General features: G+C 38.4%; 1 protein-coding gene across 1 annotated transcript in view; it reads right to left on the bottom strand.

The window, feature by feature from the left end:
- Window positions 1–23,987, bottom strand: part of SEMA5A (sema domain, seven thrombospondin repeats (type 1 and type 1-like), transmembrane domain (TM) and short cytoplasmic domain, (semaphorin) 5A) — a 239,068-nt gene that overhangs the window by 122,721 nt on the left and 92,360 nt on the right. Inside the window, exons 6-9 of the mRNA XM_009883755.1 lie at window positions 23,333–23,546; window positions 9,751–10,036; window positions 7,771–7,906; window positions 4,243–4,447 (exon numbers count right to left, since the gene is read on the bottom strand). Of these exons, the coding sequence (XP_009882057.1) occupies window positions 4,243–4,447; window positions 7,771–7,906; window positions 9,751–10,036; window positions 23,333–23,546 (841 nt within the window). The remainder of the gene's footprint in view (window positions 1–4,242; window positions 4,448–7,770; window positions 7,907–9,750; window positions 10,037–23,332; window positions 23,547–23,987) is intronic.

Below are 23,987 nucleotides of genomic sequence, written 5' to 3'. Positions count from 1 at the left end.
GGGGGGGGGCGGGAAGAATTTTCTTTTAACTACTGCTCATCTGCTTCAAAGAATGGGATTTTTGCTTTGAGTAACATTCATTTGTATTCAGTCCAGTCTATATGCCTACCTTTTCACTGAATCAGCTTTGTGCATTCCAAAATACAATTTTTGTAAGAATGTTGTAATGAATTATAACTACAAAAGTTACGTAAAGTACATCTCACACAGCATATGTTGGATCCATCCTTCTTTACACCAGTAGGTGTAAATTGCTGACTGCTACTACTTCTCATAGAGTTGCATGCACTTCCCTTTTGGCAGCGGAAAGTACAATATCTATTATCACAGGGTTGAGTAAAAATCTAATTTAGCCCAACCAATTTGCCCATTGTACTGGCATACAATAGAGAGAAGATAATGTAGGTTGGGAAGGACATCAGGAGGTCTCAAGTCCCACCTCCTGCTCAAAGGACAGTTAGCTATAACATACACTAGGTTGCTGTCTAGTCTTGAAAACCTCCAAGAATGGAGACCGCACAACCTCTCTGGGAAATTCAATCCAGTGCTTGACTGTCCTTGGAGTGAAAAAGTTGTTCTTTACGTCCAGTCTGAAACTCTCTGCCTGCTGTCTCTTGTCTTCCCATCATGCACCACTGTGAAGAGCCTGGCTCCATTCTTCATGTAAGCTCCCTGTAGCTATTTGTAGGCTGATACTAGACACCCCTCCGTCTTCTAGAGGAGTCTTCTCTCCTCTAGGACGAACAAGGCCAGTTCCCTCAGCTTCTCCTCCTAGGGCACGGTGATCCAGCCCCCAACAGAAGGTGGTCCTCCACTGAATTTGCTCCAGTTTATCAACATCCTTCTTGTAGTGGAGGGAGTCCAAAGCTGGATGTGGTCTAAAGTGTGTTGAGTACATGGGGATAATCTCTTCCCTTGATCTATTGGCTATGTTCCTATTAATGCAGCCTGAGAAACTGTTGGCCTTCTTTACTGCAAGGGCATGCTCTTGGCTCATGTTCAGCTTACTGTCTAGCAAAGCTCCCAAGTCCTTTTAGCAGAGCTGTTTCCTAGACAGTCAGTCCCCAGCCTCAGTCACTGCATAGAGTTAGACTGCACCAGATTTGGGACTTCACATTTGCACCCGTTGAGTTTCATGAGGTTCTTGCTAGCCCATCCCTCCAGCATATCTAGGTCACAGGGATGATAGCACTGTCCTCCAGTGTAACTACTGGTACCTCAGTCTGGTGTCATCTGCACACACTTGATAGAGTACACTCTGTTGTCTCCTCCAGATCATTGATTAAAATGTTAAACAGGACAGTACTCAGCTCCTTACCACTTGTATACATCCCATTAACAACTACCCTCTGAGCCTGACGTCCAAGCAGTTTTTATACATCCAGTTGTCCACCCATACAGACCACACATCCTAGTTCTGATATACGAATATTGTGGGAGACAGTGTCAAAAGCCTTGATAAATTTGAGGTACTACTCTCTCCTCATACACAAACCCGGTCATTTTACCACAGAAAGTAATTAGGTGGGTCAGGTGTGATTCACCCTTGGGAAATCCATACTGAATGTCACCAGTCACACAGAAGTGTGCTCCAAGATGTGCTCCTTGATTTTCCCAGGGACAGCATGCAGAGCAGCCCGTTTTCCCCAGATCATTCCTTTGGCTTTTTTTGAAGATGGAGCATTGTGACAAAAATTTAACTCCAAGTTTAATTTGCCACCACTTTTAATAATGCAAGTAAATTAAATCAGAAAAGATACAATAATGACAACCTTTCTTAGTTTGGTAGTGACTGTAATCCTGCTCTTCCCCCTGTCCCTAACGTATACACGCTTTATGGTGTTAGGAGCTCGGGGCAGATGACATTGTATGCGGGAGTAACGCCAGACACTGGATGAATTCAAAACTATTAAACTTGGTCTGCTTTCAAAGTTACTGTTTATTTCCAAGTTAAGACTACTGCCTTTTAGTTTCTGTTGTTAACAGAAGCAGTGGTGTTTCCTCAGTAATCTTTTACCACGTGTAGTTTAGGATGCAAACTCAATGCTAATGCTTTCGCATCTTCTACACAAGTAAAGATAGTGGAGAACTTAGATGATACATCACTACCAATATCATGAAATTAAAATGATTACCTGCACCCCAAAGAAGGTAAAAATACCACCTTTCTCCTCAAATCAAAAGATTTTGAGTAAATTACAGTACATATTTTAGTATATCTTGGGATTTTAAACCACCCTTGTGTATTGCAGGTATGGTATTTATATATAAACACGCATGTGGTAATTTCAAAATCTAGCAAAAAGGTAATTCTTCTGAAAAGTTAATATTAATATTTCTTGGAAAATAGAGCTTAATACTTACACTCGACTGGGGGGAGAGGGCAGAAGGAATGTTAACAAAACTCACTGTGATTCAGTGAAATAGAATTGGCTCTGTCACGAAAACTTCAAGAACACTATATTGTTATCTGCATTTTTTTTATCATACAGTTTCTCACACTTATAAAATATACACTGTCCAGTTACATAAAGGCCTGTGCTGGAGTCAGACTAAAGATCCAGCTAAAGTAGTATCCTACTTCCATGAATGACCAAAACCAGAGGTACAGAGAAGAATAAAAGTAGAAGACAAGTGTACATCAAAAAGAGTATAGGAGCAATATCTTTTTAGCAGCAAGAAAGATGTATAAAAAGAACCCAGAACCTTTATTGAACACAATTTATTAATGAACCATGAAACATAAAACTTTAGATCCCCACTTAATGAATCAAACATAAAAGGAAACACAGTAAGGGAAACTGAAAACTGAAGACAATCAGAATAATGACAAATGACATCATTCTCAGTGCTGCCATTATAATGTAAATATCCCACAATGCAGTGATAGTCTCTTCATATAAAACCAATTCAGTACATGTTTCTCTAATTCAGTCTCTGTCAGGAGACCTCTCCAATACAAACAGGATTTAATATTGGCATGGTTTCACTTAAAATGCTGTGATTTACCAACCAGCAGGCTGTTTTGACTACAATTGGTAAAATCCAAGCACAGTTTTAACCTATTAAAAGCTATTATGTTACTGCCTGTCTTTCAAGGAGCACAATGAGAAAGCTACGAGGATAATATGCAAAGAAATACTGTCTCACCTGAATGCACCTAATTACTATAAAATTTCTTCAGACTCAAAAGAAGCAATCTTCTCTGAAAAATGGTATCATGCTTTCAAGGGAAAATTAAGTCGTATGTTAAATCACAATGCACATTTTTATTGGCCTCTTGAAAAATGATAAGTTATAGAATATACAATTTTCAATAGTAAATCATAATTTTAGTAATTGAAAGGACTGATCCAGTTTCTACTGAATTAGTGATTTTGAAATTTACTTCATTGATTGCAAGATCAAATAAATAGGATTAGGATTATTTTCCCTCTTTTTGATCAACAAATTCTCTCCTAAATTTATCGTATTTGGTGCCTACTCACTGTGAGACAAACTGCACATTAACAAACCATTGCTTTGATGAGCTATCCCCCACTAATGTACATGAGAATTAAGTCTTATGTCATGAGGCTCTAAACATGCTACTCCAACTTAGTATTCCAGTCTCTGCTGGGGACATCCTTGTTCTGCAAAAACAGTTCTCTGACACCTTTGCTATTTTTAAGAAGTTTGGAATTTTGAAACAAGAAAGCAATACTTCTAACCAAGGCAATTTTAGGTGGAGGATTATTTTTTTTTCATTGCTAACTTCACATATAAATGAACAAATAATAAGGCAGGGTGTAAAACTACATAATGAATGACTTAAAAATGAAATGAAAAGGAAAGGTAATAAACTATTAGGGAACAGAAAAGTCAGAAATATCAATAGCAGTAATTGTATTTGCTATTTGTAGAGTTACTTCTATCTCAGAGGATCCTAAACCATCTTATCTTGGGTAAGACTGTACCCTGAACTACATAAAAAGAATAAAAGACAAAGAAACTTGTGAAAGCTTCATACCTTCAAAGGATAATAGGAAACAGACACCAGAATTTGAGTTCACAATATAATGTAAACAAAGATGTTACAAACTGCTGGATTCTTCTACTCAGAAAAGGTGGAAGGTAGAGTTAATGCTGTCATAAAGGAAGACCTGTTCAAGGTGCACTATACATATTCCATAACTCACAGAACAGTAAAACTCATAGACCTCAAAAACTTCCGCAGTTATCACAGCAATGCAGAGTTCATACCTGTGGCAAGATAGATGATATGGAAAAGCATGTCCTTGCCCTGCACGACATCCACAACCACATGGGAAAATCGGCTGTTGTCTTCCATGAAGTAAGGAATTGGAATAACTGGTTGAACGACCTCATGCATTAAGAAGAATTTTTGAGCATCTTGAAGGTTCCTCTCAGTCAGATTTACATACAAACCCTGGTCCATGGTGCCGCACTGTAAACACAGAAAAGTAACATCACTATACATGTCAACAGTAACAACAGATTTACTCTGTGATTTATAGCGCAAGAAAATAAAATCCAAGAGTATCTCTTATAGTGACAGTGTGGAATGCCACTTTCAGGTCTCATTTAGGTGCTGACCAAACTGTCCACACAGTGATGGAGGAAGCTCTGCTTTCCAGAGGCTCCCTAACTCTAAGCAATATGGACGGGCACCAGACTGACCACCACAAGTGGGCTATAGTAGTATTTTGCTATAGCCTATGTTCACAGGACAGGCAGGAGAAAAACTACCATCCGACAAACCACGTAATTTTCTGAATAGTTTTATTTATAATTTACATAGACGCAGTGCTAAAGACAACATATTTTCAAAGGAGAGCCCATGTCCTACCACAGCCAGGGTCTGAGAGAGATCCTAGATCACAGCATCACGCACAGTTCTAGCAGCTTCTTCAGACCCCGTATTCACTAGCCAAGAGTGGATAGTGTGAAGCTCTAACTATAAACTGTTATCAATGGCAAAGACATTTTTCGCTTTGGAACTGACTCTAGTTTGTATCTGAAAACTGTACTCTTCTCTTCCAGAAAAGCATTCAGTAATTGTATGCACAAATTTCACGCACAAATAAACAAAGCAAAGTAAGCGGCAGTTAATTTTAGCATTTTTGTGTTTAAGTCTTCAACTAGCTGAGGACAGAAAAGAGAAAGCTGCTTAGCATATGTGAATATGTAAACATCCACACGTTTACTCATGCATAATTGCATCAGAGAATTAAAACAGTACTTCACAACATTTATAAAATATGTTGCTGTGAAAGTCATACCTAAGTCATACTTTTCCATTCTGTTCTACTACGTCATAAATTATGCTATGAATTACAGCATGAACAGAATAATAGTGTGCAAACCCCTACCAGTTATTTTTTCATTATTGTCATATTTTCAATCTGAAATTAAATCATCATTCCAAATCCACAAATGTTAAGAAAACTCAAATAAATAATTTCATAATGAGAGATCATATGATGAGGAAAGACAGTTAAGCAACTGGCAGGAAACAATTAATTCCTCTGAGAGCACCCTGCATGTCAGGCCAGTAAAAAAATAAGTGATGCCAAAGAAGAATTTCTCTGAATCTATCAAGCAGGAAAGATTCCAACTGGAACACTCATAGTACACTGAAATACACATGGTCCTTGGACTTACAATGGAAATTGTCCTGTGTAAAGAGAAAAGGAACAATCTCTGGAGAAAAAGTGTTCCTCAAAACTGGGACTCCAATAGTATTCTAATCTGGAAAATATTTCATTAATATAATCCAGTCTTGGAAATACAATGTCCGATGTAACTATCACTACAGAGCAGTAGTCCTTCTTAAAATCACATACTTCTCTCTGTTACTGCTGAGGATAAATCTACTTCTGAGACTACACAAATAGAACTTCTGATATTTTATCATAAGCACTCTACAAAAGAAAAGTCTGCCTCTCTGGGAAGGAAACCAGTGACTCAGCCAATAAATATATCCCATCTACATGCAGTATGCACTCTAAAGGACCATCAAGTCACAAACAATGGTTACACCCAGCTCTAAATTAAATTAGCTTTTGGTATACATCAGTGCTGCAGCTACAGAGCCAGAAATCTAACAGAAAGTTCAACAGAGTAAAAGATAGCACCTGCAAAAGAACATAAGTTTGACATCACTAATGACGCCTAGAGATCATTTAATGTCAATTTGCTTCAATACTGTGTTGTAAAAGGCCACGTTACAGCTTTCAATACTAGCACTGGCCTACAAAGCTGTTGCTCAATGAGATATGATACAACTGTTGCTGCTGTTCTTGTAAATTTGCCATATTAACATCAGCCAGACTATCCAAGCAAGACATTTCTTCAACACCTCAGTCTTGACTGGGATTTAGAGATGAGCACCCACAGTACAGTAGAGACTTAAATGTTTTTTACACAGCCATCAGACCGTCATCTTTATTTGTATGTACCATTTTGTATGGGGTGCTCTCACAATGACTATCAACACATTAATACAAGGTTTGCAGGGAAAGGTTAACAACTTTTATTGGACTTGCACACCTAGTCAGAAACAAGGTAAGATTATTAGATACAAGCCTTTCTTCAGGCTTTCTCCTTCAAAAATTTACCCTCACTTAGATCTTCTTACTATCACTATTTTGACAATACAAATATTTCTACAATACGTAAAAAGCTATATATAAATATAGCCCACTTCTGCAATATGGCTTACTTAAATGGTGTCTTGTCACTTGGGGTTAACGCCAAACATACTATTTAGGAAAGGTAACGTGGTTCTGGCCTGTAATTCAGAGCAAATTCAGTGTCTTACTTTAATTTTGTTTGCATAAATCAGGAAGTAATTAAAACTACCTACAATTTCCAATGGTTTCATGCTTGCAAAGATCTCATGACCCTTACAAGAAGACAGGGAAGGCTGTTAGAGGAGCAGCACTGAACTCGTGAAATTGCATTGAGATTAAGGGAAGGTGAAAGGTGGATCAAGGTGAATACACTTAAGTATCTTGTTGAAAAGCTACTGCTGTTAATCACTAAATTAATGCTGTTTTCCCTTCCCCTCCCCTTGCTAGAATCACACTCACTAAAATTGTCCAAGTAGAAGCGATGACTATGGAGAAGAGGAAAACAATACATATGTGCTTATCTGAAAAACCTGTCTCTTTTTGCATAAAGTTCCACTGAGTGACCCACCTTGGACTAATTAGTTTTATGCTGTCAGCCAACTTCAGATTATTACACCCTCTGAGGCTGACAAGTTCAAATGAAGGGCACACCATGACACAAATTCTTTTTATCGGACTCTTCGGGAAGTGCGGACCACCTTGCACAGGAAAATACACAAAATCCTGACCAGTCCTCCTTTACCCTCCTTCTGCCACCTTTCTTTTTTCTGTCAAACTATACTACTTTTGCAGGTTCTAATAGTACAAATACAATATAAAACAGAATAGCAGTTTGATCATACTTCAGCCAGGAATTAATGTTACCTTGACAGGTAACTATAGTGCTTCATTTTGGCAGAAGATTGAAGTTAAGCCTTTGCTCTCCTACCCTTCAAAGCACATCCAAATTTTGTGGAAGGATAAAATTTAGTATGTTGAAATATGGGAATGTCTCAAGTCTTTTTTTTTTTTTTAATTCTTTTTAAGGTCTTAGGCTATAACATACTGCAAAACTGGACTTATTAACTATGAACCATACGGCACTTTGAAAAAAACCCCTCGTGTAAACTGTTGTCCTTCTCCCACATATCTGTACCTGAAAATTAGGGTTAGGGTTGGTATATGGAAGCCAAGCAGAGCGAGAGTTTTCCTGGTATTTGAAGGGTCCATTAAAGGCCTGAGTTATGGCACTCAAGTTGAAAACACATACTGCTGAGGCTGCTATGCTGTTCCTGCAAAAGAAATACAAATATTAACCTAAGTAACAATGTTAAGAAGTCCATTTGCTGAAAAATAAATATGAAAGGCAATAACTCTCCACTCCTTCAAGTAATTAATAAGGCAGATATGATCAGCCGGGAGATGATATCTAAAGATAATGATACATGATGTGCTGATTTATGCACAGAAATTGGATTTAAAATTTTTGTCAGCTTTGACAAGTAGCTGGCGTGGGAGAAACTCAGAACTTCCTACCTTCTGCTGCTGCTCTAATAACATGAGGCCATACTTCCACACATAATCACATGCATCAGGGACACCTTCCTTCTAGTTACAAAGTTCAGGATGAGATTATTCTCAGTGCTCATTAATGTTTCTTCTACCCAGCCAATGAAAGCATGATGGAGGTAAGGATTTTCAATGTATGGTACGTCTCTCTTCCATGGTAGGACTGTCAAGGCTATTTTGACTTCTCATGAAAGATCATACTGAACCGTGTATGAGCATTACACCTGAGAAATACCTGTCTTCTAAGACTCGAACTAGCTAGTAAAACAGACCAATGAAATTAAAATTACTGTTGAAAACAGTATCAAATTTTCTTATCCTCAGTAATCCCAGCGTCTTTGCTATTCTCTTTCAAAAAGCAGCATATTTAGTTAGCTTCAATGCATTGCTCCAGTGCAGGAACATGGTTAGGCTCATCATACGATGTCCCAGGTCAGGAATCATCAGAGCCTGATGCAAGCAGCCTCTCACCACCTAAGCTGCTGGTGCAGGGGCCAGCCAGCAGTATGGAAGATTATTAGGTGTGTTAATAAAAGACTGTACTAAAAGCATATTTGTACTAAAATGCAATTTCCTGGCATTAATTTGTGACTGTTTGCACCTGGTTAATGGGTATTTATAGAAGGTAGGTAGGTGTCTACAGCAGCAGAATGGGGCACTGGTCTATGTTTTAGGTGCCCGAGTACCTTTTAAAATTCTCGGCAAAACTGACTTACTGAGCAAGACACTGCAAGCAGGTAAGAGAATCAGACACCAAAATTTGAAAGCCTGTTCCATGATCCAAACACTGGGCTGCACAGCCTTAACGCATGGGCTGCTCTTACCAAGCAGCATGCAAAGTCCAGTTATCCTGTTTAAAGTAACAAAGGATATTTCTGAGATGAACGTGTCTTTTGTCCTATGATGTAAGCAACTCTTGATATCAAGCTCAGTCTAGAGAGCTTTTATGTCCATCCAATGTTTTAATAATTAACACATTTTAATTTTTAAGACCAAACTGTACATTTTTTAATTTTACCTTATTGATATAACAGGTTCATTTAAAATTAGATTAAATTATTGGTTTACCCTCAAGTTCACATGACTATATGTTAGGACTAATTTAAAATAAGTAAGAGCACCTCTTGTGCTCTTTTGGGTAAGGTGAACTCTTCCTGACATGGTCAAGTTAGATTGCATCATATTCGTGATCATGTCCCATTAAAATTATAAAATATTTATTTCATAAATACATAATGAATTTATGCATTGCAATAGCATGGAAAATAAAAAAAAATAATGTCTTAAATTCTTATAATGTATGAAAAAGATGACTGAATAGTCTTAAACACAACTGTCTCCCTGCTGTAAGGAAACATAAATAATTCTTCCTTTCATATGCCTTCAACAATTCACGTGGGAATCATTTGGAACTGACACTTGTGCACAAGAGGACAGTGGAGTGGGTAAAACAGTAGTTTGAACCTATGATGTTTACGTGGCATATGTAGAAGAGAGCAGCTCAAACGCTTTAGTTTCTACTGTCACCAATAGCAGGAAAATAAAATATATGATGGAATTTACTTACACATTAGTGGTAAAAATCCCATAGATCAAGTCCAATTCTGGCAGGAAGAAAGTGCTCTGTAGTTCATTATAGTAAAATGGAATTTCTCCAGGGCGAGAGCAGTTCAGCCTGGCTTTCATGAAGGTAGTCCAGGTATCCTCCAGCACGAATTTGCCACCGATATCATTTTTGCATACCCGAGCAGCACGAGAGAAGACTGTTTTCCCACAGTCATGTTCCACCGCATTCTCCCGGAAGAAGAAGTAGGTAAAATTCCCAATGTCATAAGATGACACAAAATTTGGCTCTGAAAATAAAAGAAGAAAAGATTATTTATTGCCTTCTTGTGATATATGCTAACATACTAACATGGAAATTGGATTTATCTTCAAGTATTAGATTTTGAAAAACACATCCTTTGTTATCCTTGCAGGGAACTGGCCCCATGACATCCTAGCAGGCCAGTTTATGTCCAGCTACATGAACATGGCTAGACAGACTCTCTGCTCAGGGTGTCTGTCGCACATAACCGTGCTGGGCAGCCTTGGCCCAGCTCACCGTATTCTACCGCCAAAAACATCACTGAATTTTTCTACTCTGCATATGGGCATTGTGTATTTTTCCAATGTAGTTGCTTTATCTGTTGTGTTAACTCTGTTTCTACTTTGCCACCATGCCATTACTCTGGATTAGCAGAAAAATGGATAGTAACTGAGTATGACTCTGAGGACATTGCTCAGAGCCTGTAATGAAAAGAATGAGAATTCTACACAGGAGGATTTGATGGTAAAATAACCTAATTCCAGCCTTATCTTGCTTAAAGCTTTTTATAATATTACAGTATTCTTTTCTTTTTTTGAAAAAATTGATTAAAAATGGATCAAAGAAACTGTCAGTGATGCAGGAGAAAAACTGATGGCAATGTTTCTTAAATGAAAAAAAGGGAAACGGTGGATACCAAAGATAATAAACATGTGGTCCATTTCCTATAAGGATGACTAAAACTGAGGAGAGTCCATGACCTTAAGAGAGATTGATAACTTGATACGTCCTTAAAGGAAAGACAAACTTGATACACAGATTGTGGAGAAGAGCCCCCCTTGTGTAAGGAACCATTACAGAACACTCGTACCTCTGAGAAACAAGCAAAATTTTGGTTTTATGTCCAAATCTTATTCTAAAGTGGGAAAACAAAGAAACAAACAAAACTGTTTTAAAAACATCTACCGTAAGGAAACACTCCAAAGAAATTCAATAGATGAACATTTCTTGACAGCACTATTGTATTGAAAAAAGCTGCTGTAATTGAATCTAAGCATTTTGCAGGAACATCTCAAACCTGTCAAAACTTTTGAACGGAACTAGAAAAGCAAGCAAGCTGGCATTTCCACGCAGCAATCCAAACTCTGTCAGACACTCTTCTCCAAAGATGGCTCAGCTCCCATCTAATGTAGCCTCCTGCACTGCTTCCCTCTCTATCTGCTGCGCTGAGAGCCTCCAGAGCAGGTTTTTTGGCAGCAATGGTCATCAGCTGCCTAGGATATTTGAAGCTGAGCAGATATGATAGCTCTCTCACTCCTCCCTGTAACTTTCACTCATTATCGTATTTAGCACTTCCTTGAGATTAGTCTGTAATGCACCCACACTTCCCCCACACTCAGACCTGCACTGGAAGATAGCAACCAAATATTTTGAGGAGAACTTGTCGGTATCCTGAGCTCCTATAAGTCACATAGAACCAGTGCATTTGTGTCTTTAAAAAAAAAAAAAAAGGCAAAATAAAGTAGTTTGACAAGACTTGTGATAGCAATAAAAGTAAAATTGGTTTGACAAAATACAAAGAGCGAAATTATTAGCAAAATTTTCCCTATTAGAACCTCATATCTTCATTCCACATGTGCGTAAAACTTCCATTACAATAGGGATTTTGCTTCAAAGGCTTCAAAATCCTTTAAACTTCATTATTAGAGTTTACAGATTTGTAGAAAAATTCTTAGTTGCTCATGAGCTCTCATTCTTTAAATATAACATGTCATACTGTTATATTTGCATACTAAACACTGAAATTGGAAAAAGCTGAAAAAAAAACCCTTACTTTTTAACTTTGTTAATCTTTTTTTTCTCTGAAAATGTGCACATTTGCTGAATAGGTAACAGGCAAAATGATACATAAGATTTAATTACAAGTATTAATGCTAAGATGACAAAAATATGTGGCTAAATATCACATTCCAGACAGGGTAGACAATTTTGGCAGGCATCAAATATTAAATATATATCCAGAGACACTTGCATGCAAAGTTTTTTTCTTATTATAAAGCCTAATTATGTTTTATTCCTTCTCAACACACATCAATCAGCTCTATGGAACAAACTTGTATTTCTATAACTAAAATATACTAGAAAGAAAATCTTTTTAAGTATATCGGACTAACTATAAAAAAGAAGAACCCACTGTCCCTCATTACCCAACTTCAATTTATATCCTTAACACACCTGGCCATTATTTCTCTTAATCTGTAATGTACTTTCTTCCCTCACTCTACACAATAGCCTTTTAGATTGTTCTTATACTCATGGAAGGAACTACTGCCTGTGGAGGAATGAAAAAGCATTCGCTAGTCTGAGTGTAACTTGGGCTACTTGTCCACAGTGCTAAGGTTAGGTCTTACTTAAAGCAATACCCACGAAAGGCAGACATTAAGAAAAACAAACCACCTGAATTAGCGTGAAAAAGTAAAATTTTTCAACTATGCATTTGACTATTTGTAGCTTATAACCCTCTTCTTGCTCTTTGAAATCATCTCAAAAATATCTCAACTGACGTAAAAAATCTCTACATATTGTGCAACTACTCAACATCCATTTGATTCATCCACAAAACCATCCTGTACAACCATTAAACACGGAGGCCCTGCCTCGCAATGAGACCTGATGATGCTTCTTCTTGCTGGAGGCTCACTGATGTAAAAAGGTCTCACATTGGCACAACAGGGTCTCACTGCAGACCCAGAAACACTACAGGAAGCACTCAGTCCGGACAATAATGAATTACAAATAAAATCTTCACAAACTGTAGCAATAAGAATCTAATGAAATCCACTCAGAATGTTTTCAGGGTTCTTGAAATATCCATGTCAACCTCTCTAGAGACAATATATTAAAGTTGCACTGATAATCATAATACATGTATAAATAAAACCTAATACTTGTATTTCATGGATTCAAACTGAGAAACAATATATACATCTGCAAACACCTATGCATATATTTTACTGATTATGAACAGATGAAACTGTGACCTGCTGTTGAAACTTGTGAAAACTGTTTTCATTTGCATGAAATGTAATAATCTCAGAGCTACCTCAGGGAATTCTGTGGATATGGAGGGATTACCATATCAGACTTTATTTATTTCATTTTCTCTTTTGGAAAAGTGAACAGAAACACTTCAAAGCTTCAAAGGAAAAAGGAGATTCACATCTAGGAAAAATTAGTTCATATGTTTCAAAATGTTGTGAACTGCTATTTGTTGACATGCAGGACTTCCCATAAAGTTTTTAATGAAGAAAATTAAGAGACTCTCTTGTTTACTGCTGAATTTGCAAATAGTTCTGGAAGGGTAAAGGCATCTAATTTCTGAATGAGTAGATCACCACAAGTGCAAGTACATGACAGAATGCAGCTAGTATGGACCAACATGAGAATGTCAACCTGCAATAACGTCGTAAGTATTGTATATGACCTTCATAGGTTTTTATATATTCAACTTATGGATATGTCAAGCTGACTAGATTTTCCTCTGAGGGAACTTCGAGACCAAAGAGACCGAGTCTGTACTCACCACCAGGCTGGCCGCACGTTATGCTGTCTGAGCCCCCCACTGCTCCTGTAGGGACGGGCTGCAGCTCTGCCACGCAGCACACGCCGACGCTGCAGCCCACAGAACGGCATTCTTGTGGCATGAAAGCAAGGGTGCGCTGAGCGCCCTGGAAGGCAGCGTGAGGACAGACCTTTGCTGGATTCGGGAGTGCAAAGCTTACTGGGAATGGGACGGGGCACTCTGGAGGGCAGAAGGAGCCAAATGGTGCAGCCCCACCTTTACTGCCTCTTGCCAATGGTGTATAAAGCAAACTTCTCCCCAAGTCACACCCAGGATTTCACTAGGAAAGCAGCTGAAGTGGTCCAAAACAAGGACGGGAAGTGAGCCAACAATTAAGCAACATGGATAACCAAGGGTGTCATGTGTAAGCTTACTTCCTGGACCTTTTTTATGTAGTGGCGTAGATGTAGTCTGAGTGGGTAAAAGGATGAGAGGAACTGTAGAGAAGCTTTCTCTGGGAAGAGCAATGGGGAACAGGAGCATGAGAGAGCTCTGTGGGAGCATCTAAGGCAGTCCTGGCCTCTTCTTGCTTCCCGAGCTTTGGAGCAAGAAAGTTGGCTTGTGCTCTTTACTCTTTAAAACTCCACATCCTCTGAAGTAGACTAATATGACTTAATTTACCTAGTTAGTGGACGCTACCGTTTCCAGAGTGAACCAAATGACAGGGAATGATCTGTCTTTCTTTCTGGAGGTAACGGCAATTAACCTTAAGGATTATCAGGTCCAAAGCCCACTTTGAGCATGAAAGAGCTCTGATTTCCACTGACTGTCCCTGTGCAAAGTGAGCAGTCATATCATGTGTGAAGCATTCAGAGCGCCATTCAAAAGCGAAATTAACTCCAGAAATGTGAAAAGAAAGCTGAAATTGGAAATTTGTCAGATCTAGACACAGATCAGGTTACATACATATATACACAAAACACAGACACACACACAGATATATGCATGTATAATATATTGAAAATCTTAGAAGTCCAGATACTGGTCTAATGCTGAACAACATGTCTGCAGCTTGTTCGTTGACCTCACTAGATCAATGAATCACACCCTCATATTTGTTGGCCTCTAAAGACCCATTTCTTCCAAATATTTGTATTCATCCAAATACTTAATCGTATTAAATTCCAGGAAGATGTCTTTGGCTTTTTTTTTTTTTTTCTCCAACCTCCAGCTAGAAATTCTCTCCAAAAGGGAAGCTTAAAATAACAGAAAATATTTAAGCTCCAAATGTGCCAGTCTATTTAATTCTCTTTCACCTCACTGACATAAAGAAGTCCATTTCCTATTTGCATTTTGCCATCCTTGTATTCATTAAATATATTCATTTAGTGCAGTCCTCTGCAGCTCTTGGAAAATAGTATAGATCTTGCATTAGACTGACCAAGGCATCACTACTCATGAATGTTTAAGGAAAAATCTTAATCATAGAGTAAAATTTTCCTACAACATTAAACATCTTAAAATATATAACTTAGAGTCATCATAGTTATACCCATCCTCTAGAGCTGAACTGTAAAATGTTAAATCCTGGTATAGAACTAGTGGAAATCACTGTTTATTATTTTTCCTCTGTGTTTCATAATTATGTAGGACACATGCTTAAGATGCTAGTCTGTCATAGCATAACTGGCTACCAGTGTATTTTGACTACTGTTTATTCTGCAATGCCTCAGCTCTGCATCATTTCTTTTACATTCTTTTCCTTTTGCTAAATTGAAGATTTTATGGGTAGGTAAGAGCAAGGGATGCAAAAAAAACTGAAACTGTGTATGCCTGACATTTTTTCCAATCTTCTCTTATATTGCATATAGATTTTATAATACAATTCAGCATAATCATAAAAGTGGATGCACTCATTAGATACTACATTTTACTGATGCACTCTAATAAATTCTGAAAGGCAATTATTTCTTTTCTGAAAAATAGTTTTCAAATATGGTATTTCAAAATTCCGTGGTTTATTGCCTGTTGTTTATTTCAAATAAATCTCCTTCATTTTCAAGCTAAAATGTTCTTACATGGCATAATATTTTGCAATTTATTATATCATTTTGCTGATGCAAATTTACCGGTGACAGAAACCATTCTCTACTCTGATCTACCTACTCAAGTCCTTGAGAGTCCTTTCTGGAGTTCAGTGGATTTTGCGTCACCTATATTCACTGGGTGACGTCACCTTCCATAGCAGTATACTGGGGGAGGCGCAAGGATCAAAAATAAAGAGGACTACCTTAATTCACTCAGAACCTCTAGAGGTTTGGGCTGTAGGGATCTATCAAAAAACACAGAAGTTTGGATCATTACTTAAAACTCTGAATCCAGAATTCCACGTACACAAGAACAAAAAAAACAGCTTTCTTTAAGCAGATTTTGCCAACCAGCAGTTATGGTGTGGAAAGAAAACCCAATTATGATGGCTTATCCATTTCTCTCCAAACATTTGGACTGCTATATTTTTTATTCTCTGAACTAGTTTTGCAGGGAGGGAGATAATCAAAGGGCTTTTCCTGCAGACCTGGTCCTCTTTTATTTTTTCCTTCTTTTTTGAATTGGGTTTTGTTGGTTTTTGTTCATAACAGAAAGTAAATCAGAGTTCACTTTCATAATCATCCCCCTTTCCTTTCACCCTAAGGCTTGGTATGTCTGCTACTGAAATTCCATCTCTGCCTCCAATATTTCTGTCCTCCTCCTTTCTTTGGTGAATGCTGTTTTTCTTGTGTTCATGTTCTCAGAAATTCGTCCCTTTTTCTACATTTCTCTGGTTCAGACGTATTTCAGTTCTAAGTTCTTTCATCCTCTCTGGCTCACTGTGTATTACAGTTTTCTGCAGCATTAAGGAGGCTGATGCTTCTGTCACACCTCTCCACAGCTGGGCACAGATGATCTGCTTGCAGGAGTGCCTTTCTTCCTTCCTCTTTCAGCCTCTCTGATTGGCACCTGACATGAGCAGGCACATGAGATATAAAAGAGCAGGCTCTGTTCTCAGTAGCCTCCTAGTATTTCATAAATGGAAGGAGGAGGACCTTTGCTGTTCTACCTAGGATAGATAAGGAGGAAAAAAATCCCACCTTCATGGGACGTGCTGCCTGTCTCTACGATCTGGGTCCTGCACTTGGGTCACAACAACCCCATGCAGTGCTACAGGCTTGGGAGAGTGGCTGGAAAACTGCCTGGCAGAAAAGGACCTGGGGGTGTTGGTGGACACTGCTGAATATGAGCCAGCAGTGTGCCCAGGTGGCCAAGGAGGCCAATAGCATCCTGGCCTGAATCAGGAATAGTGTGGCCAGCAGGACTTGGGAAGTGATCGTTCCCCTGTACTCGGCACTGGTGAGGCGCCACCTTGAATTCTGTGTTCAGTTTTGGGCCCCTCTCTACAAGAAAGACATTGAGGTGCTGGAGCGTGTCCAGGGAAGGACAACGAAGCTGGTGAAGGGTCTAGAGCACAAGTCTTATGAGAAGCAGCTGAGGCAACTGGGGTTGTTCAGCCCGGAGAAAAGGAGGCTGAGGGGAGACCTTATGGCTCTCTACAACTACCTGAAAGGAGGTTGTAGCGAGGTGCAGTTGGTCTCTTCTCCCAAATAACAGGTGATAGAACGTGAGGAAATGGAGTCAAGTTGCACCAGGGGAGGTTTAGATTGGATATTAGGAAAAAATTCTTCACCGAAAGGGTTGTCAAGCACTGGAACAGGCTGCCCAGGGAAGTGGTGGAATCACCATCCCTGGAGGTATTTAAAAGATGTGTAGACGGGGCGCTTAGGGATGTGATTTAGTGGTGGACTTGGCAGTGTTAGGTTTACAGTTGGACTCGATGGTCTTAAAGGTCTTTTCCAACCTAAATAATTCTATGATTCTATTTTAGATGGGCGAGGAAATGCTATGAAGATGTCCAACTTATTCTGGCATGGGACAAAGGAGATCAGGGGAGGAACCTCCATCTCACATCCACTTACTGCTCTCTTACTCTGTCATTGCCATCTGGGAGAAGATGTACAGCTTTAAAAAGAAAAACCTGCAAAACTACTTTATTTTTTTTTGTCTAGTGGCAGCTCCAGGGAAGAAGTCTAAGGATGGGTTTCAAAACCAGCAGGCATTTCCCTCCTATTTTAGGATACTGGCAAAAGGGATGATACACACAAAAGCGCAGATCCAACATTGTGGTTGGCACAACCAAAGGAAAGTAATTATTTATGTTCTTGCAAAATAAGCAATAACTGGTAGCACACACTTTGCATATTTTCAGTCAGGTCTCTTATCTGAAAGCTGAAGATGAAATTGCACATCTCAAGAACACACTGGTTTTGAGTTGCAAAAATATTACATAATAAGAAAAGCTTGCACTAGGTAATTACAAGGCTTTTCATTAAAAACTAGAAAAATGAAAGGATAACCTTGAATTATTATAGCCATCTCCATTAATCCTTAAAAGCAGAAAGTGAAAGGATTATTTTTTTTTCTTAGGCCATAATTTCTCTCCACATATCCTACTAGCAGCAAGGGTTATAATAAAAGTCCGCTAACAAACAATAATAGGAATGGATTCAGAGCTGTATTAAACCCTGCTAACCAAGCCACCTTTGTAAGAATTTTACTTTTACTGTTACTTGTGAAGACTGCAATTACCTGCTCTAGATTAATAAGCTTTTTATTAAGTAAAACGTTTTTAAGAAAGTGATCTCAGAAGAACTATTTTAAGAGTATCTAATAGCCAAATGCTTAGGGCAGCAAGAAGAAAAAGTGATAGTATTATGTCTACCAGCAGAGCAGGACAATTCAAACATTTCTATACTCTTCACAGCTGGAAAGGCTTCTAATCTGTACTGATTTCTATTTATTTATTTATTTATTTATGTTTGGGGGCTACATCTGATATAAGAGTACATTTTAATCATCTATGGTCTGCCCACTGATGAAGTGGCTTGACATTTAGAACAGAGTTTTTATTTACTTAACGTGTTCCAGTAGTATCTATCATTGTATGTCTAGGATAAAGAAAACAACTACAATGTATTTCAAGATAGTTGGAGATTCAAGCAATTGTAAGCAAAGTCATCTGACAAATCATGAAACCAAATGTCCCAGTGTTTCTCCATGTGATGAAACAGGAAGGGATTGATTGGGATTTCAATTTTTTTCTTTAATTTGTTTTGCCATTTCATTGGCTAAGTGAAGGAAACACATTATAGACTAAGGCAAACTTTCACACTGAGGCATCAGATCCAACATTTACTGATTTGAGGAGGTGAACTGAAAGGAAAAATGCCTTTATTAACTGTATATGTTGGACAACAGAAAATTTTCTAACTCTAAGCAGTAGAGGCTTTTCTGCACCAATCTGGACCCACTGCAGCTTGTAGACTACAAATATAACTATTCCATTTACTTCTGTCCTCTAGAGCAAACGGTTATTAATTCTGCCCCTGCTGCACTTTGCAGATCAACTCTAACGGAAAGTCTAATTAGAAGCACACTGTAACAGTCAGCTTTGGATATGATTTAAACTCTATGTTACACTGAGAGCTTAAAGAGACTCAAATAAACAGTGTGCCAGCTGTAAATCAAGGTGTACTTTTTTTCTTAATGAAAGATTTATTTATTTGCTATCATTTAATAATGTCCAAAGCAGACTGCTAAAGCAGACTATTCTTTTTATGAAATACAACAAAGGTAATTTTAAAACGTTCTAGCAACATGCTGCCCTTTACTGATCTGAGCAGTTGGCTGAAGCTCAAGGTCTTACAGATTGCTTTGGTCAGGAGAGGAAATCAATGGAAGAGCTGTCTGCTTTAGACATAATCCTCAATGTGTGCTGTATTACCTCAAATTGTGTCTCTCAAGCTCAGAAGTACTTGAACACAGACTCAGAAAGAGAAACGAGTGCAGGCAGCAGAACAACATGCTTTAAAGAATAAGTTACTGGTAAGCAGCCTTTCTGCTTTCTTCATTTCTTTGTGCATAAATATATTCACTTGAGTAACTTCAAGCATTACTTTTTTCTCTACATGAGAAGAGAAGGCCAAAACATGACATCATGAGAGGGAGAGGAGGGTTCTCTTTTTCACATTTTCAGGTTTACTGTCCTGTAGCCATCTGGGCTGTTGGATGGGAAGAGCGCTGGTTTGCAGCAGTTGTTAACTCGTCTGGGTCATCATGTTCCTCTTGATTGAGAATAGTGACAGAATACCGACAGTGTTGGCAAGAAAGGTGAGGAGGGTAACACGGTGGCTGTCTCTTCACCGTCAGCTGCTAAACTCTTTGTGAGGGGCCCAACCTGTAGAACTGCTGAACTACGGTGAATGCTCAGGTCATAGCACTAAGGTAGTTCGGTCCTTCAACAGCATCTCCTCATGGAGACAAGCAGAATCTCTGCATGGTGATCACTGTGGTCAAAAACCTACACACTGCATTTAGACCAGCTGCATTTAATGTCATCTATAGGTCACCAGGAAGACAGAAATAGGCTCCATAAGCAGAGCATTGCTTTCTTTTTGTAGAAGAGGAGGGAAGTTCTGAGGTAAAAAAATTATAACTGGTGATCATAATCGGAGATAATCAAGAGCTGAACAGCTTACTACTCTTAATGGTAAAAGACAGCAAGTTTAATAACTCCTTCCAGATGGTTCTTTCCTCCATCACTGAAGAAGACATGACTGTTTACATCTAAAATTTTCCAAAACAGGAAAAACTTTTAGGAAGTGTGCAGATACTTGTAACATTTGGCCAACTGTTCTGTCTGCTATTAAAAATTGTCAAAACAGACAAAATTCAGGGGAGACAAATCTCAAATACTGTCAGCAGGTTGTCTAGTGGGTAAACAACAGAGACTCTCTGAGATGGCTCCACAATAACCAGCTCCAGTCAACAGGATTTCTGTGTTGGCAGTGTTGCTGTGTTGTCCATCTACCCTTTTGGATCAGTGCTTACTCAAGATCTTCATGCTTCACATACCATGGGGTCACTGGACTTTCCTTTTTCTTTTCAGCTATAATCCCACAGTATATTCTTGTAGCTTACTTCTACACACATTCTGAATAATTCATATTTTTAATCAAGCTATCCCAACTCTCCATCACCCCAGATAAGTGAGTGTTGAATGCATCAAGAAAATGATAACACAGAAATGAAAGTTCACTGACTTCTCCATACTCTACTAAGGTTAAGCACCTGATCAGAATGGTGCTTAGTAATATATGCTGAAAATAACTCCTAACTTACCTATGCAGCTGACGTGGATTGCTTCTAGACCTATCAAGCCCCCAGTAGAAGGCAAGGCCTGATAATAAATACATGACTCTGGCAGGCCATCGACTTAAATTTACTTTATTTGTGATATCTGTGATTCTAGAAGCTGAAATCACAGTATGGTATATGGGATCTCACCCCAGCCATGTGACACATCAGCTCTGTTTCCCCTCTTATACTGTGTGTCACAGTTCCTGTGATTACAGACCTTCTGCAAATTAACATTAGGAACAAGGTTTCTTGTGTGATGAAGATTCAGAGCTTCCCATGTCAAGAACCTTCACCGCAAGTTACAGTGAACACTGACAGCAAACTGCATAAACACATGGGCATGTCCGTTTGGCCTGACTGATGGCACAGAAAGCCCCTCAATGCACTGAGAGAAGTGTGCTAGCCATTAAAGTAAAAAATGTGCTTATTGCATAGCAGTAAAACACAGAGCAAGATAATCAGCTGTGGTTTACAGTACTGCCATTGCCACCAGAGATGGTTTGAATTGGTCCAATTTGATTTGCAGAGTAGAAAATCTGAGAAAAAACATTGCACCTCTGAGGGAAACACAAACATAAAAGAAAAACTTACTTTAAATTGGAAACATTCACAGACACATGTGCATACACATGCACCCCTAAACCAAGGCTGAATTAGAGCAACTGTCAGCTACTGCAGCTGAACAGATATGAACTAGGAAACTTCCATTCCAGTTGATGACTGACTTTTCTTGCAGGATCATCTATGTTACTTTCTCAATGAAAGCATCAAAATCTTCACTTCAACCCAAGCACTGAAGAACTAATGAAGTTTTTTAGCACTGAGTCATATACAAGCAGGAAAATTAACATAAAAGCAGATGAATCCCCAGATCCTACCTACCCCAGAAGACATTCCCCCTCCTTTTCACATAGGTAACTGGGCTGCTTCCAGCCTTTTATTTGATTTGCTTGAACTGGCTCCAATTACAAAACTCATCTTGTTCATCTTCCCCAAAGATAAAAGCCACACTTTCCTGGCAACTTAATTCTAAACAGTTATAAGGCAGAAGAATGACCTCTAAGAGAGAACGTATAGGTGTAGCTGAAGCTTTAAACAGACAAAATGTAAATACAGTGACTCTGATTGATTAGAGGAGTCTGGGGGTGGAATTTTTGTGTGCCCTTTGGCATTAAACATATCCAGTTAAACTGAAAAATCACTGTGAAGGGTTTTTTCCCTTTGACAGAAGCACTCATGTGTGGCACAGCAATTATTAGTTCCAATACCACGGCTGTGTTGACAAAAGGTGCCTGAACAGGGATATCTATACAAGGACTTCATTTTTCCTCTCACATTTCTTTTGCATTGCTATAATTCTGTTATGTCCCATGCAGTTTGATTTTGGTTTGTTAATTAATATTCTAAAATCAGCTGACCTTCAGAGAAGGTCACAAACTTCTCCAAGCTACCGCTGATGGCTTCTTTGTACAAGGAAAATACACCAAGCAAATGTGCACAGTTCAGCATTCAGATTATATAAGAAATAAATATTAAATTTATCAATATATAAGAATATATTATACATATATAAGAATATATCTATACGAATTATATTTAAAAAAAGTCTGTCACTTGGAGCTGACCTAATGTTCTGAAGTTGGAAGGGTTTATACTTGTACTTAATTTCAAACACAAGAATAACATGAAATGCACTGTGGGAATAGCGACTGTTGTGTCACGTAGCAGGAGTTATCAAAATAAGGGATTTTTCTATTGGGACAAGCATGTACAAATTATTATATACCTAATTTTACATTTTATGTTAAATAATAATTTTCATTTTAGAAGAACCTGCTTCTTTTTTGTAATACATAAAAGGGCAACTGGCCCTATTACATCTTAAGAATACCTATCAGTTTACAGCTTCTCCCAGCTGGAATTCCTCATCGAGTGATTAACATCCATGACACACGAGTCATTGCTACAACACAGTTTTATGATACATTTTGCAGACTAGTTCCTAACCCTTTGGCTATAATAAGCACCAAAACAGCAGTCTGCCACCTAAGCAGTTTGAAACTGCAACTTTTTCTGCTTGTCAAGGCTGGGACTTGCAGGGAAAGCCAGGAGAATTGAGTTCATTCTAAACTGTTTATTTTCTACCTTAGGTTTTTGAAGGACTCAACAAAAGAATGCTCAAGGCAAGCTACCGCTCTTGGCTGACTCAGCTTTGCCACATAAGCGCACCTGAGAGATACAGTACAATTCATCCCTATGCCTGCAAACGTGACCTATATATTTAAGTGCGCATCTACAAACTGCAGCTGTATTCAGTAAATGCCCTAATATTTATGCTAGTAAAATAAAAAATGTACTATGCAAAATAATTTTGAAATGAGATAAACAGTACTCTAAAAATATTCAAATTCTCAGAACACAATTTCAAGACCGTGGATCTGGAGAACATGGGTTAAAAAGAGATGAGTCTCACGGCCCATCAGCACTCACCATTCAGCCACTTGGAGTTGTACTGTGCAGTGCGGAGAGGAGGAAGGGCCCCCAGACTGCGATAAATGGCAGGATCCCTTCCTGGAAAATCCATGGCTGTAGCAGCATATAATTCCCCACTGGAAGTGAGCAGAGCAGTGGAGTTGTGCTGAGGACTATAAGGACAACGAGCCATGCCACTAATTTGATCATGTATCTCTGTCAAGTTATTTAACTGTAAAAGAGTGAGAAAAAGGGATTAAAATAACCTGAAAACTATAATTTGCACCAAGCTATATCAGTCTGAGTAAAATCCTATCATAAACACCAGTTATCTGTTTTGGTGTTGTACAACAGTAATGAGCTGACCTTTACATCAATCTGAAACTGTCTCATATAGAAAGGTTTACAGTAATGTTGTCTGATCTCGCTTTTGCCCCTTTGGTATGTAAAACATGCAAGTTAATCATTAGCCACCATGGTTAAAATGTTTTATGTCAGAAGCAACTCAAAAAATAATTATCTCTACACAGATTTGTATTATGAAAACCAAAACCAGATCTGATTCCCAGAATCAACTAACGTATTCACCACAGCAAGCGGTCAGACTATAAAAAAAATGTAAAATTGTTTTCTTTTTTTGGTTGGTGTGCTCTAGGAAAGAATCTCACATGAA

This window comes from Charadrius vociferus, unplaced genomic scaffold (assembly GCF_000708025.1).
Source record: "Charadrius vociferus isolate BGI_N301 unplaced genomic scaffold, ASM70802v2 scaffold103, whole genome shotgun sequence".
NCBI lineage: Eukaryota > Metazoa > Chordata > Aves > Charadriiformes > Charadriidae > Charadrius > Charadrius vociferus.
The sequence above is the reverse complement of the archived record's forward strand: the minus strand, read 5'-3'. Positions and strand labels throughout refer to the sequence as shown.